This window comes from Pinus tabuliformis, chromosome J, assembly GCF_031772625.1.
Source record: "Pinus tabuliformis cultivar Carrire ecotype Pingquan chromosome J, CPIR1, whole genome shotgun sequence".
NCBI classification, from domain to species: Eukaryota; Viridiplantae; Streptophyta; class Pinopsida; order Pinales; family Pinaceae; genus Pinus; species Pinus tabuliformis.
In genome coordinates, this window is record NC_142295.1 from 589,810,992 (window position 1) to 589,825,966 (window position 14,975).

The 14,975-nt window shown below is 40.2% G+C and overlaps 1 protein-coding gene across 1 annotated transcript in view; it reads right to left on the bottom strand.

Annotated features, from left to right (window-relative positions):
- The window catches only part of LOC149228365 (ferredoxin-dependent glutamate synthase, chloroplastic-like), a 282,238-nt gene extending 268,949 nt beyond the window's left edge, over positions 1-13,289 (bottom strand). Inside the window, exon 1 of the mRNA XM_089380754.1 lies at positions 12,615-13,289. Within this exon, the coding sequence (XP_089236880.1) occupies positions 12,615-12,914 (300 nt within the window). The 5' untranslated portion in view covers positions 12,915-13,289. The remainder of the gene's footprint in view (positions 1-12,614) is intronic.
- Between the last annotated feature and the right edge of the window lie 1,686 nt (positions 13,290-14,975).

A 14,975-nucleotide genomic window follows, 5' to 3' on the forward strand; every position in this document is an offset into this window, starting at 1 on the left:
GTCAGCCCCTCATCCAATGTTGGTCGGCCTCCATATGTGTTAACGCATGCTCCTATGCGTATATACATGCTCGCCCACTCCTCATATGCGCATAACACCATCGAACACATGAATCTGAGCTCGCACCTTTCACCGAACCGCAGCTCGTTCAGCCTACCCGCGCGCTCATTTAGCCTTCACCCGCGGTCGCACATCAACCGAACTGCAGGTCGTTACATCCTCCTCCACCTGAAATCGTTGTCGTCCTCGACAACATACCATCCTCGTAGCCATCCACCAAGATCAACATCAATGTCTTTCTCATCCTTGGTCCATGATGTCAACTCCTCCACATACTGCAAACATCCCTGCAGCATATGTAGAACTCCATCTCCACCATCTGTCGTCCTTATCCTGTGAACTGTCCTCCTCGTCTGCCTGATGCCAGCATCTCTCCGTGCACTTCCGGACCCCATGTCTAAACTAGTTGGGTAGCTAATCCAACTGTCATGCTCAAGCCATGAGAGTGAACATCCTTATGCCTTCACCAGTCTATCTCGGATTCTGCCACATCCTGGACTCACCAAGAATCTCACCCATGCTCAGGTCCATGGAAACTCCATCCCATCTGCAACATGTCATGATGCTTGATGCCAAGCCATCCCTGCACCATCTGCCATACCTGCTCAACCTGTTTTAAAGGACTCACTGCCATGAGCAGCTAACAATGAGCCCCATCTTCTTGTCATCTAAGAAGATGTGGAGGGAGTAGAGCCTGAAGGCTCACCCTCACTAATCATCTCAATCCATCTGTCAGGATCTTCTATCTCCATCCTCTGTAGATAAGTGACCCGATCCTCCTCCTGGACATTCGGCCTCACATAAGCCTCATCATCATCATCATCATCCTCGACCACTTCTAGTCTTCTTGACAAATCCAAGATACTATCTGAAAGAGTCTTGATGACTAACGACTGTTTTGTAAGCTTTGTCTCAACCGTGGGCAACCACTTACTCATGTCTTCCGTCCGCTTCTCGTCCTCCATTTGCATCACTGCCAACTTACAATCAGGCCTTGTTACTCCAATGGTTGGAACACCAATGGGTACATCTTCCCTTCCATCGTAAACATACAACTTCTTCAAATGTGGAACGATCATAGCATCAAACTGTTTCATGAATTCCATTCCTAGTACAGCCTCATAGTCATCAATCCGCACTATAGTGAAGTCGACCTGCCCTGTCCACTCACCAAGTGTTGTGTCTACCTTTTCAACTACAACAAGAACATTATCAGGAGGAGAATTGACTGTCTTTATCTGTGCCTTCATCGGTACAAATTTCAACCCAATTCTTCTCGCAGTATCTTCTCCCATGAAGTTGTGAGAGGCCCCACTATCCACCATAGTGAGTATATTAGCACTCCCAATCTTCATCCGAACATACTCCAACTTGTTCCTCTCAGGATCCCTCCGAGAGACCACCTCTGTAGCAGCAGTAGCACCAAGTATCTGCATCATCCCCACAGAAGCTTCTTCATTCTTCGCATTAGATTGTGCAATCGCAGCCACTTTCGGTCTAGAACGACAATTCTTCACCGTATGTGGGTCCATCACATATCCAACACTTCAAGGCTTTCTTCGTCTTCGAATTATCATCCGATTTCGAAGCATCATCCTTCTTTTTATCTTTCGACTTATCGGACTTCTTCCTATCATCAGAAATCTCATCATAATGCTCCACCAACCTGTCCACAGCAGCAAAAGCTTCCTCAAGTGTTCTAATCCTCTGCCTCTTCACTTCATTGCGTGCCCAAGGCTTCAATCCAATAATGAAATTGAACACCTTGTCCCTCTTCGCCATGTCAGGAAGTTCCAGAACCGCACTTGCAAACTCCCGCTGATATGTTTGAAGGTTCTCGGTCTGCTTTATGAACTTAATTTTCATCCTTGCTTCCCACGTTTCATCCTGAGGACTGAAATGGGTTTACAAAGCTTTCTTCATCTCGTCCCACGAAGTAATGTCACCAGCACTGCCATTGGCAATCTGATCCATCTGTCTTCGCCACCACATCTTAGCATCCTTTGTCAAGAACTGAGCAGCTACCTTGACCTTCGTCTCATCATCAGATAGACCCAATCGTTCCAAGTATTGCTCCATGTCCCATAGAAAGTTGCCAAGAGTCTTTGCACTCCTTGTACCATCGTAAGATTCCGGTTCCTTGACTTTCACATGAGGCACTCCTCCACCTGAGTTATGCCTCACGGCCTTCTTCAACACCGCGATCTCATCTCTGGCTTCGTCAAGAGATTTTCGCAAGCCCACGATCTCTGCAAGACCTTGGTCTCTTGCCTCTTCAACCTCCTTGACCCTTACTTCAAGTTGTGTACACATAAGATCAGTGTACTCGTGTTGAGTCTGGAGTTCATAGAGCTCTTCCCTCATCTTCGAATTGGCCTCTTGATCCCTATCAATCAAGTCCATCTTATTCCAGGAAGCTTCCAAGTCCTCCATCTTCTCCAACACTTTTTCCATAAGTGCTATAGTAGCATCCTTCACACCGTGACTAGACCCAGCCTGAGATTCAGCTGCCATTGCTAACAACTTCCTCCTTCTTTGCGATCTAGTTTCGACCATCCAACAGCGTCACCAAGTTGCCTGCAACCTGAACCAACTCTTGTTCCACTTGTATGTGAAACAGCTTCCTTCACCTGCAAGTACCTGCTTCACTGTCACCAACTGTCAAGCTTCTTCAACCCTGAATCAGCTTCAATATCAGCACTTCGTCACGAGCAACCTTGCTCTGATACCACCTGTCACGCCCCCAAGCCGGCGGTAGTCTTTCAACCGCTCTTAGCGAGGTGCGACACCACCGAACACTTTCTTTTCACCAATACTTATGTTCGTAGACTACGCCTAACCACTTACTCCTACTTAGTTTGTGTTTCGCAACCAAGTATTATTATGTTATCCTTTATACCAATGAACACCCATACACATTCCTTATCATCAGCAATTATAAACGAGAACACAATTGCACAGTATAAAGGGAGGGGCAACTCCCTGAACAATGAGTCTGCCCGAGTAATATATTATACAATCTTTTACAAGTTACAAGCTTTACAAGTATACTTGGAAACTCCAAGTTTCATACTTAGCCAAATTTACAACCCAAGGCAAAACTGGGTTGCCTAGCTTGTCGGCGCCTCCGCACGGTCGCCGCACGACTCACCAACCCTTCGTTCACCTCGTCGCACGATCGTGTTGTTTGCCCAACTTGGGCGCCTCTACCCGAGACACACCTCCGTTCACAATCTCAACACTTCACCAAGTCACTGTGCACACTTGCACGACGGGCGGGCGCTCACCCGAGTCACCCAAGAACCCGTGCCAAGTCGTCGCACAAACTAGGCGCTCCTCCGTTTCACCGTCGGGCACCTTCGCACAAACCGGGCGCCACACACCTGTGCACGCCCTCACCCAACCGTCGGGCACTCCTGCCCGCACCCTTCACCCACAACCGAGTTAAGCGAGTCTCCACCGTGCAACCAAGCCCAAGAATGGGCGCATCTATAATCTGCGCCTTCCTCCTTAGTTCTGCGCACTAGACCTGCGCCTTACTCCTTTGAGCGAAGATGTTGAGCGATTCTTGATGGTCCAAATGAGTTCCAACGTCCTTCAATATATATGTGTTGTAGGGGGAGGTCGTAGCTTGCCTAGCCGACCTCTCCCACGCCCTTGCTTCATCGCAAAAGCCCCTAACTTCAAGTCGGCCCCTCATCCAATGTTGGTCGGCCTCCATATGTGTTAACGCATGCTCGTATGCGTATATACATGCTCGCCCACTCCTCATATGCGCATAACACCATCACACACATGAATCTGAGCTCGCACCTTTCACCGAACCGCAGCTCGTTCAGCCTACCCGCGCGCTCGTTTAGCCTTCACCCGCAGTCGCACATCAACCAAACTGCAGGTCGTTACACATATCATCAGGAAATACATCCCACATCTTTGTCCTTCCCTTCAACCACTCTTCCCTCTGCCTATAAATAAGATGAAGGTTGGTGTGCACATACACCATTGTCTCTTCCCTGCACTGCTCAAGCCTACTCTTCTTAACACTATACAAATTCCCATATCTGCTCCAATTCCTCTCGCAACAAGAGGATGAAGTCACCTAAGAGAGGAGCCTCATGGCTAACCACTATAGAGGAAGGCTTGTTGCCCCATGATTTGCCCACCAAGAATAGGGTTTCTTAGCCCCCTTGTCTCTAATCAGATCATATCCTACAAATCGACCAGTGCTAGTGGAAAACTCTCTTAAGGCATCCTCCACCTCATCAAGCAATGCTCTATCCTGAAAAAACCCGCCTGAATGCATCTTTCCTTCCCTGTGAGATTTCACCATCCATGTGAGGAGGGAATCTGCGGGAAGGTCCACCATTCAACCACTCATGGTTGTAGTATTTTGGGTTCAATGAGTGAGCCAAACAATGTAAAGGTGTGCAATTCTTGTCCCGTCTGCTGACAAGAATATCCTTTATAGTACCACAGAAGGCCTCTGGTGATGTCTCATACGCGAGGCACTCACTCTGTAAAATTAAGGCTCCTCACAGACTCAATCATGGAATCCCATCCCTCATAAACCTCTCCTAGGTTGGGTTGGTTTGTATCTGCAAATCGAAGCAAATAAATGATAGGGTCCATGACCTAAATAAAAAGATCTACCCTCTCCCACCAAGTATCATCTAGCACTGTGTCCTTCACTCTTTTAAAGGCTACTTGATCTGTCTCTCTCCAAAAAGACCAAAACTCTGAAATAATCATGGCCCCAAGAGCAATCTTGACCTCCCTCAACCTCTTCAACATGATGAATGAAGAGGCAAACCATGTATCTGCAATCTTCAACAATGATAGATTGTTGTACTCCTTGTAGATAGTGAGGGCATTTGTATGTTTTTGTCCAAAGTTATGGATATGCCGTGCATCCTCAATAATGTTACCAATCCAAAACACATCAGAAGCAATGGATTTCAATGCTAAGTTCAATGAATGGAAAATGCAAGGTGTCCAAAACACTTGTGGATATTTAGCTTCCACAATCATGCGAGCAACCTTGCAAACAGGTGCATTATCTGTAATGCTTTGCACACATCAACACCTACATCTTCAATAACTTTAATAAACAACTCACCCATATAGTGTGCATCCTTGTATTCTCCAAGTGTATCCACTGCTTTCAAGAAAACTGGACCATTCAAGGAAGACACCATGAATTTGATGAGTGGGTGTCGTGCTGGATCTATCCATCCATCAGAAACAATGCTAACCCCAGATGTTGGCTATGATGCTTTAATAGGCTGAAGCATTTTTTGCACCTCTTTTTTTGCCTTCATCAACAATGTGGTTCTAAGCTTTTCTGAACTAGGAGTCACATACCCTGATGGAGCCCCTTGAGTTAGAGCTCGGCACATCTTAATAAATAAAGGTGAGCGTGCAACATTAAAGGATATGAAATTTTGATAGAAAAAAAAGAAGGCAATGGTGAGATCAAGCTCTTCCCATTTCTCCTTTTGAAAAATCTTGTCCATTGGACCAAGTGAAATTGTCTTTTTTTGGCTACTTGTCCCGCACTAGAACTCTCAAATGGGAATTTGTTGCTGCCTTTCCTAAAAAATGGAAGGGGGTCATCATTCTTGGTTTCTTTTTATTTTGCAGCCACATTTGTCATACCAACATTGAACTCTTTCCATTTCTTTCCTCTTTTGTAAAGGAGCTTTTGTACAAGCTCCAACTCCACAACCTAGTAAAGCCAACAAATGGTCTTTCACACAGTAATATGTGCTAATGAAAGTATTGTGCAAAAGTTGCATCTCCAATTCACATTGCCTCCTCCCTTCACCTTACCACTTGGCCCTTGCTCTCTTGTGACATATTTCCACAAGGGATATTTCTCAATGTTACATTGAGGAAGTCTTCCCTCAACATTAATTGCAATAGAGGGAATACTTGCAGCAGACTCTGATGAAATTGGGGGAGGAGGGGGAATCTCCAATGGGAACATTATTCCCCTTCCTTTGCCCCTCCCCTACTGCCCTTGACTGAGCCATGAATACTATAAAAAATAAACCAAAAATGCACAAATTTGTAAAAAAAAAGCATATGCAAACTGCTGTAATACAAATGCAAAAAAATAAAGAGGAAATGCACTTACTTGTTGCTTGAATCTACTTCAAATGCTCCCACACCCTTTGCTCCTTGCTCCAAAACCCTAACAGCAAACCCACAACAAACTTACTACAAAAGAGAGAAGTGAAAATGATAAAAAAGAACAGCAATTTCGCCTTTTCATGGCTGTGTGGGTCACTTTTTCCAATTTCGTGTCCGATTGGGACACGATCCGGATTCGATCGTGTCCCAATTGAACACATCGTGTCCCAATTTCCAGACACGAATTGGCAAGAATCGTGTCTGATTCGCCGGATTCGGGACATGATGGCCTATTTCAACAAATCCGGTTTCAGAGCATATCGCAAAAATTGATACCCCGGATAAAGCAATGAAACAACTCAATAAAGTTTTTGGAATTAAAAATGAAATTAGAGCCCATCAACTTGAAAATGAGTTGCTTACGTTGGAATAATTTTTCTTCCATTGAAGATTTTTTGTCCAAGTTCAAGACCCTTAGACTTCTCTTGGAAGGTGTTAAGGTTAAGAAAGAAGATGGTAGCCTTATCTATTCTATTCTTACTAAGTTAGGACCAGCGTACTCTATGTTTGTTTCCACCTTCCATTCTACTAGAGAAACCTTTATTTCTCAAGGACAAGACTACAAGTCCCCCTCTTTTGATGTCTTTTGCGATTCTTTAATAAGAGAGCAAGAAAAACTCTTACATCTTGGACTTCTTAATACTAGAAACTCTTCTAAGAAAGCTTTAACAGCCCAGCAGCAACCAAATTCAAAGAATCCTAAGAAGTAGCATCCTAAAAAGAATGGTCCTAAACCAAACAAGGGTCTTAAGCAATTTCAGTCTCACAATGAAAAATCAACTCAACAAAATGATAAGGCAACTAAAAACAAAGGGAAGAAGACTGATAGACATTGCAACTTTTGTAATCGTGGTGGCCACTTAGAATCCAAATGCTTTAAGAAGATGGAAGTCTTGGAAGCAGCAATGAAGAAGCATAACATCCATGTGGAGCACTCTTCAACTTCAACTTCATCTTTAGGAATAGCACTTTCCGCATGTGTTTGTCAAGCATCTCGGTTTGGTTATGCACTAAATGTATCTTCTTCTTCTCATTCTCATGAGTGGCTCATTGATTATGGTCCTTCTTATCACATGGCCAAAAACAAAGCCATGTTTTCTTCTTTAAGTGATTGTAACACCAAAAATATATATGTTGGTGATGATAGATCTCTTAGTGTTGTAGGGACTGGAACTATTCATCTAAACAATGATCAATTTAATGATCTATTATGTGCTCCTACCTTATCCTGCAACCTTCTATCTGTATATCAAATAACTCATTCAAGTGAAGGTAAAATCGTTGAATTGTCACCTCATGATGTTGTAATTAAGGACCTAGGAGATCCTAGACAGATTTTAGCTATTGGCATTGCTGATGATTCTACAAGGTTGTATAAGTTTAACAACTTTGGATCATCAACTCTTCCCTCAGTGTTTGTTGCTTATAATGATGAAGTGAGCAAACTTTGGCATGAGCGATCTGGTCACTTAAACTATGGCTCCCTCCAAAATCTATGTAAAGAAAATATGGTGACAAGTCTTCCTATGGTACCTTGCAGAGATGGTGTTTGTTCCGAATGTGTACTCGGAAAACATCATCAGGATAGTTTTGAAAAACGTGGCTCTTGGCACATCTCAGCCACTTTACAGCTTGTGCATAGTGATTTATGTGGTCCACTTCCAGTTGTTTCATTCTTTGGCTACAAGTAATTCTTAACTTTCATTGATTATTTCTCCAGACGCACTTAGGTATACTTCTTAAAACTCAAGAGTGAAGTCTTTAACATGTTCTTGGCCTTTAAGGCCTTTGTTGAGAAACAAACTAGACATCAAATTCTTAAGCTAAGATCTGATAATGGCGGATAATATGTTAACAACAAATTCATCAACTTTTGCACTCAGCATGGAATTCAATTGCAACATATTGTTCCATATACTCCACAGCAAAATGGTGTAGTTGAAAGGAAGAATCGCATCTTAAAGGAAATGGCTAATTGTATGCTTCAATCTAAAGGACTTAGTCTTAATTTTTGGGCAAAAACAATTAACTGTGCAAATTACATAGTAAAACGCACTCTTATTAAGGTTTTAAAGAATATCACTCTAGAAGAAGCATGGAGCTCAATTAAACCAGATGTAAGTCATTTTCGTCTTTTTGGAAGTGATACATGGGCCCATCTTTCAGACGAGAAACATAAAGCCTTAGAACCTAAGAGTGAAAAATGTATTTTTGTTGGATATTCTCAAGATGTCAAAGGATATAGACTTCTTCAACCTAAATCCAAAAATGTTATCATTAGAAGAGATGTAAAGTTTGTTGAGAGTATATGGGCCTATGAGCCTAGTTCGGTGGATGTGCCACCTCTCTCTATCCTTCTACTTCTGAAAATATTCCTTCTTCAAATGATGACAACGACGATAACAATCCTCCCCCACCTTCTTGGGGTCCTCCTTCAACTCCTCAGCTTCCAAAATGGGTTCGCACTATTCGGAATGAAGCACGGTGTTATTCAGGTGATCCTACAAATCAACGTCGTACACATTCTCAATTCGATAGAGCCTCTTCTTTACTGGCTCAAGCTTCAACGAATTATGATCCTGACACCTTTGCAAAAGCTTCAGGCCATCCAGATTGGGACGCAGCTATGAATGAAGAATATCGTTCACTACTGGCAAACGATACATGGGACCTTATTCCTCTTCCAAAGGGACGAAAACTTGTTATAGATGCAAATGGGTTTACAAAACCAAGTTTGGACCAGATGAAAAAGTTGATGAACATAAAGCTCGTCTTGTTGCTAAGGGTTTTTCACAAGCTGAAGGCATTGACTATACTGAAACCTTCTCCCTTGTTGCTAAAATGAACTCTATCTGCCTTGTTCTCTCCCTTGTTGCCTCTTTCAAATGGGAAGTCCATCAGATGGATGTTAAATCCGCCTTCTTGCATGGGGACTTGCATGAAGAAATCTATATGGAACAACCTCCTGGCTTTATACAAACAAACTCGAGCCTTGTATGTCGGCTTAAGAAATCCCTTTATGGTCTCAAGCAAGCCCCTCGAGCTTGGTATGCCAAAATGGATAGCTTTCTTTTAGATACTAGCTATTCTAGGTGTCATTCTGACAATACTGTCTACACCAGTGTTGCACTAATCGTGATTTTATCGTAAAATCGCGGATTTTTTCGTAAAAATCGCGATTTTTGGGGAAAAAATCAGGAAAAAAAATAAAAATAAAATAAATAAATAAATATAAATTTATGAGGAGGAGGAGGTGACACAACCTACCCAAGCTACCCCTGTCACCAGTAGAGGACGTGGTCTACATCCCGTAACTCTTAGTTCTTCAGCTTCTAGAGCACAGCGGAGTCCACAGCCAACTCCACCGACATCTACATCTAGAGGGGAAGAGGAAATCAGTAGTATTAGACTTTAGTTGTTTGGTTCATTTCATTGTATATGACATTATGACTCATGATATGAGATACATTATTATATTTTTTGTTGATATTTTGAGGCTGACTTGGGACTCAGGAGTCAGGACTTACTATTCAAGACATGATTCACTGTTATGTGTGATGTAACACTAGAAATGATATTACACATCTTATATAGTAATTTTTTTATCATATTTGTGTGTCAATGTATTTAATTTATGTTGTAGATACTTTAGATATTAAAAAAATTGAAAAAAAGATGAATATTTTTTTATATTACAATTTTTTCCCGATCTTTACCAATTTTTTCCCGATTTTTACGATTTTTTTCCCCTCGCCGATAATTTCCCGATAACGATTAATGCAACATTGGTCTACACCAAGAAAGTGGGTAAGTCTCTTATCATTCTTGTTCTTTATGTTGATGATCTTATCCTTACTGGTAGTGATCCCAACCTTATAAACCATGTGAAGTCCAGCCTTAAAAAGCAATTTGAAATGACAGACTTAGGACACTTGCATTATTTTCTTGGTCTTCAAGTTTTGCAATCCAAAGAAGGTATTTCCCTTTCCCAATCCAAGTATGCATGTGATCTTCTACGCCACTTTCACATGGAAGACTATAAGCCAGCCCCTTCTCCCTTTCAGTCTAGAGCCAAACTTTCATTCACTTGTACTTCCCCTGAAGTTGATGCTACCTTATACCGTCAGCTTGTTGGAAAACTTTTGTATCTAACCCATACCCGTCCTAACCTTTCCTTTATTGTTGGCCTTGTTGCTCGGTTTATGCAAAACCCACATGAAAGTCATTGGAAAGAAGCTAAAAGAATACTTCGTTATGTTCGAGGTACAGCTCAGTTTGGGATTCATTACAGTGCAGAAGCATCTCCTCTATTGGTTGGTTTCACTGATTCTAATTGGGCTGGTGACCCTGATGATCAGAAGTCTACTGCAGGTTATGTCTTCACTCTTGGTTCTAGACCTATTACATGGGCTTGCAAGAAACAAAGTGTCATTTTTCTTTCATCAGCAGAAGTAGAGTATCATGGCGTCATTGAAGCTAGTAAGGAAGCCCCGTGGCTTCGTCAAATCCTGTTAGAGTTTGGTTTTCAACAGCAACATCTGACTACACTTTGGTGTGATAATCAAAGTGTCATTCAACTATGCAAAGATCCAGTCCAACATCAGTGTAGCAAACACATTGAACTACACATGCACTTCATTAGAAAGCTCATTCATGACCATGTTCTTGAAGTGCAATATTGTTCAACCGATGATCAAGTTGCAGACATCTTTACAAAGGCTCTCACAGAGGCGAAGTTTACTAAACTTTGATTTATGGTTGGAGTTCAGGAAGTTGTCACTAAGGGGGGATAAGCTCTAATGCCTCCTTCCTTCTCCTATTGTGTCATCTTTGTACATCCTTCAATCTTATTCCAAGTTGTTCTTAAGTGGCGATGTTAGGATATTCACATAGGAAATAATTAAGTATAACTTGGTCTAGTGTATAGTTAGGTAAAGTGTATTTCTTTAGTATGTACTTTTTGTAACTTACAATCCAACGGTCGCAATATGTTCTAAACATGAAGTGATCTAACGGTTCATTCTCTCCTCGGTATTACCGACACTTGATCTGTGGCTTAACACCCGATTGGTCCATGATCTCTATTTAAAGAGCATGGAGGGTCATTTGTTAGGTGACCGTTTATGAGATAAGCTTATGTAAATTTTCTTTCTTTTACATTAATAAATTGCCTGAAGTGGCCGCGTTGGCTCAGGCTGTAGATTGTTTCCCTCTTTGAGGGTTTTAACCACGTCAAGAATACTAGTGTACTAATCTGTGATCTGCTTGTGACAGGTGTCATTTGATGTTCTATCTAAGGAACTTACCCTGTAAATTACTACATATGTCTATGGAAAATTGATTTTTATGCTTCCACTATTTAATTTCTAGGTATGGTTGATTGATGCTATGATCTTAAATTTAATTTTAGACATTAATTAAATTCAGCGATCTAATTGTCTAATTGAGATCATAAGGACATTAGTCACATAGAGCTTGAAATTCTGACACGTTGCTGCTTTGTAAAGAATCCCTATCAGCAATTACAATCTTCATATCCTTCGTTGTTTGAAGATTGTCTGTGGATACCAGTGATTTGGTTCATACATATTACACTCGTAGTCTCATAACAGCATTCAATCAAAATATTGAAGATTGATTATGTTCCTCTATGCCTATGTGGGTTGACTATCCAGCTTCTACAGTTTTTATTGTCTAAAATTCTGAATTTGCATGTTTTTTAGTATTAGCAGGATGTATACTCCCAGATCTTTTTCGTGCTGGATCTTTCCATTTGAATTATTTTCATTTCGTACCGAATTTGAATTCATATATGGTAACTATGAGCTACAATAGGAACATTTTATATGCTTTGAAATGCCTTCTATGAGGCTACAAAGAGATCCAGAACGAATATAACGTATGAATGTTAGATTATTATTGTTAAGAATCAAGATAGTCTCTATCTACTAACAAACGGTTTACACCTCGGATTTAACATTTATCGTCCTTGCCTACCGCGAATTTTCTTTCATGTCGCCTATGTAGTTTCGTGAATTTTAGGAGTTCAATTCAGACTTTGCTTTGCTTTTCTAAATATATTATTATAGAGTCCCCTTTTCTTCTTATTTAGTGGTCATTTAGGGTTCTGCTTCATTTGGCCAGCTGTATAAAGTTATGAACTTAAGGTTAATTCATTCATGTTGGTAAAATGGGACGAATCAACTTTCAGTAAGCATTGCAGGTAACTCTTCTGATTCACTATGACTCTAAAGTAAGATCTATAAATAAAGAAATAAACAAAAACCCCAAAAGTCAGCATTTAAAGATGTGGTTTTCTTCAATTCATCTGCGGACATAAACGATTTGACAGTGGAATTTACCTCGGATGCCTGGGGCCGGCGGTTCGAATCCGGCGATTTGTTGGTCTGCTGAAGCTCGAGAACAGAGCAAACTTTCGTCCACCTGCAATAAAATCTTCTACCACTCGGCTGTGCCCTGTAAAACCTCTGCGTCGCTCCCCATAATCTTCCAGAATTTCGAGACAAAACCGTGAAGCCTTGTATATTCAACTGCTGAATTCCACCAAAACCATTTTCAGTGCCTGTTGGAGAAGAAGAAAAAGTTGCACGGGAAGAAGAAACGTCAAATCTTGGAAGCAGAAGAACGCTGGATGCCGCCATGATCTTAAGGGAACGCCAATCCTGGCTGAGAATGAATCGTAAGTCAAGTAATCAGCAACCTAATTGCAGCAGAACCGCAAATTCGGTTTTCAAATCAGATAGACATAAATGTGGATGATATGTTAAGCAGAGGATCCCAGGAACTCTATCGGCCCAGCTTCTTTTTCTTTATGGTATTGGAGAATTTCGGTGGAGTTGGAGCACGGGAAGCAGGTGCCGCTCGCGAACGAGACGAGTAGGAATGGAGGAGGCAATTAGCATGGGATGCATCCCATCGACAATGGACTGACTCCTCGACTCCACCCTGGACGATAAGTGTTATATTTCACACCTTATGTGTTGTGACAGATTTCAATAAGTTGTTTGTGGTTTTTTACCCCTGCACTGGTGGATATAAATGCAGCTCCCCTGCATATCCCCTGCTTAAGCCACGTGGTCGCCCGTTTGTCCACCCGGGTTCTTCTTCGTAATCTTGATCGTATGCCTATCTGAAATTTGTTCGAGTCCACGAGTGACAAACTGCCTAAATGATAGGATAAATGGGCATATAAAATACAAACTACTAGAGACATGAGAGTAGATAACAATACAAAATATCAAGAAGAATGTGAGGATAAACGAGACAAGGCGAAAGTTACATAAAATTTTAGGTTAACGATACAAAATATCAAGAAGAATATGAGGATAAATGGGATCAATGAGATAGGAAAAAAGTTATTTAAAATTTTAGGTTGGAAATTTAATATGGTAACTCATTTATATTTTTTATTATATTTTAAATATTAAAAAATTAAAGATTAAATAAATATAAATAAGATTATTTAAATTCGGTTAAGAAATATTAGTGAAATATGAGTAAATAAAGATATAATAATTCAAGAAATTTATGAAGATAAATGTTATTGAAAAAAATGTGTTTTTCTATATTTGAGGTTGAAAAAATTTATTGTAATTAATTAATAATTTAAGTTTCACAATGTAGTTAAATTTAAGTGTTTGTATGAAATAATAGTGTATTAAGGTGAAAGGTCCTGGATTTAGGGGCATGCAATAATTTATTATGAAATTGAGTAAGCTCTATAACAAGTGTACACATTTATAATCTTGATCATGACCCTAGGATATTGGAGTATGAAGTTTTCTAAATAAATAATAATATCTAGCATAAGTGTGAAAATTGTTCTTTCAATTCGTGCTCCATGTGATCTAGCTTACATAAACAATGATGATGAGATGTGTGGTGATTCATGTTAATCTTTAACTACTAATAGTAGATTCTAAACTACTCAAGATAAAAGTAATGAATCTTAGAGAGTTGGCCCCGAAGATAGTCGAGAGTGAACATATAATCCTTCTCAATATGGAGATAAGTACATTAACATTTATGACGTTGAAGAGACAAATGCTCTCACAGTAAAATCCATGTATAACTTATATATGCTCAGTGATCCCCCTTAAACCAACTCAAATTCCAATCTTATTCCAATAACCGATTACAAAATAATTATATTTATTTATTCAACCCTTTACGTATCCAATATACCAATATATAAAAGTAAAAACATACACAATAACATAAATACACTTAATAATATCATATGTTAATATACTCATATATACAAATAAAAACATACACAACAACATAAATACACTTAATAATACCATATGTTAGAATAACCTTTAGAACTATCCATCTATTTTCCTTTTTCTTTTTTCACTTTACTCATCTTAAAAAAAATATTTTAACGTCAAGCTAGAAAACAGATTATTTTTTTAAAAATAAATATATCATCTTTGTCAGGCACTCATTATGTTATGCAAAACTTCTTTAATACAATCAAATGGGTTATCCATCCTCACGTAAAAGTACTATGGTTGACTTTGTTCCCATCTTACTATTCCACAATTTAATATTACATTAAAGAAACGATGGCATTTTGTTAAAAAGTGGCTGCCACCACAACGTTAAAAGGCATCATCAAATAGGTTTCAACTGACCACTTTCGTCCTTCCAAAATTACTATTTTAGGGAGTACGTATACTAATTGGATACAAGCATAA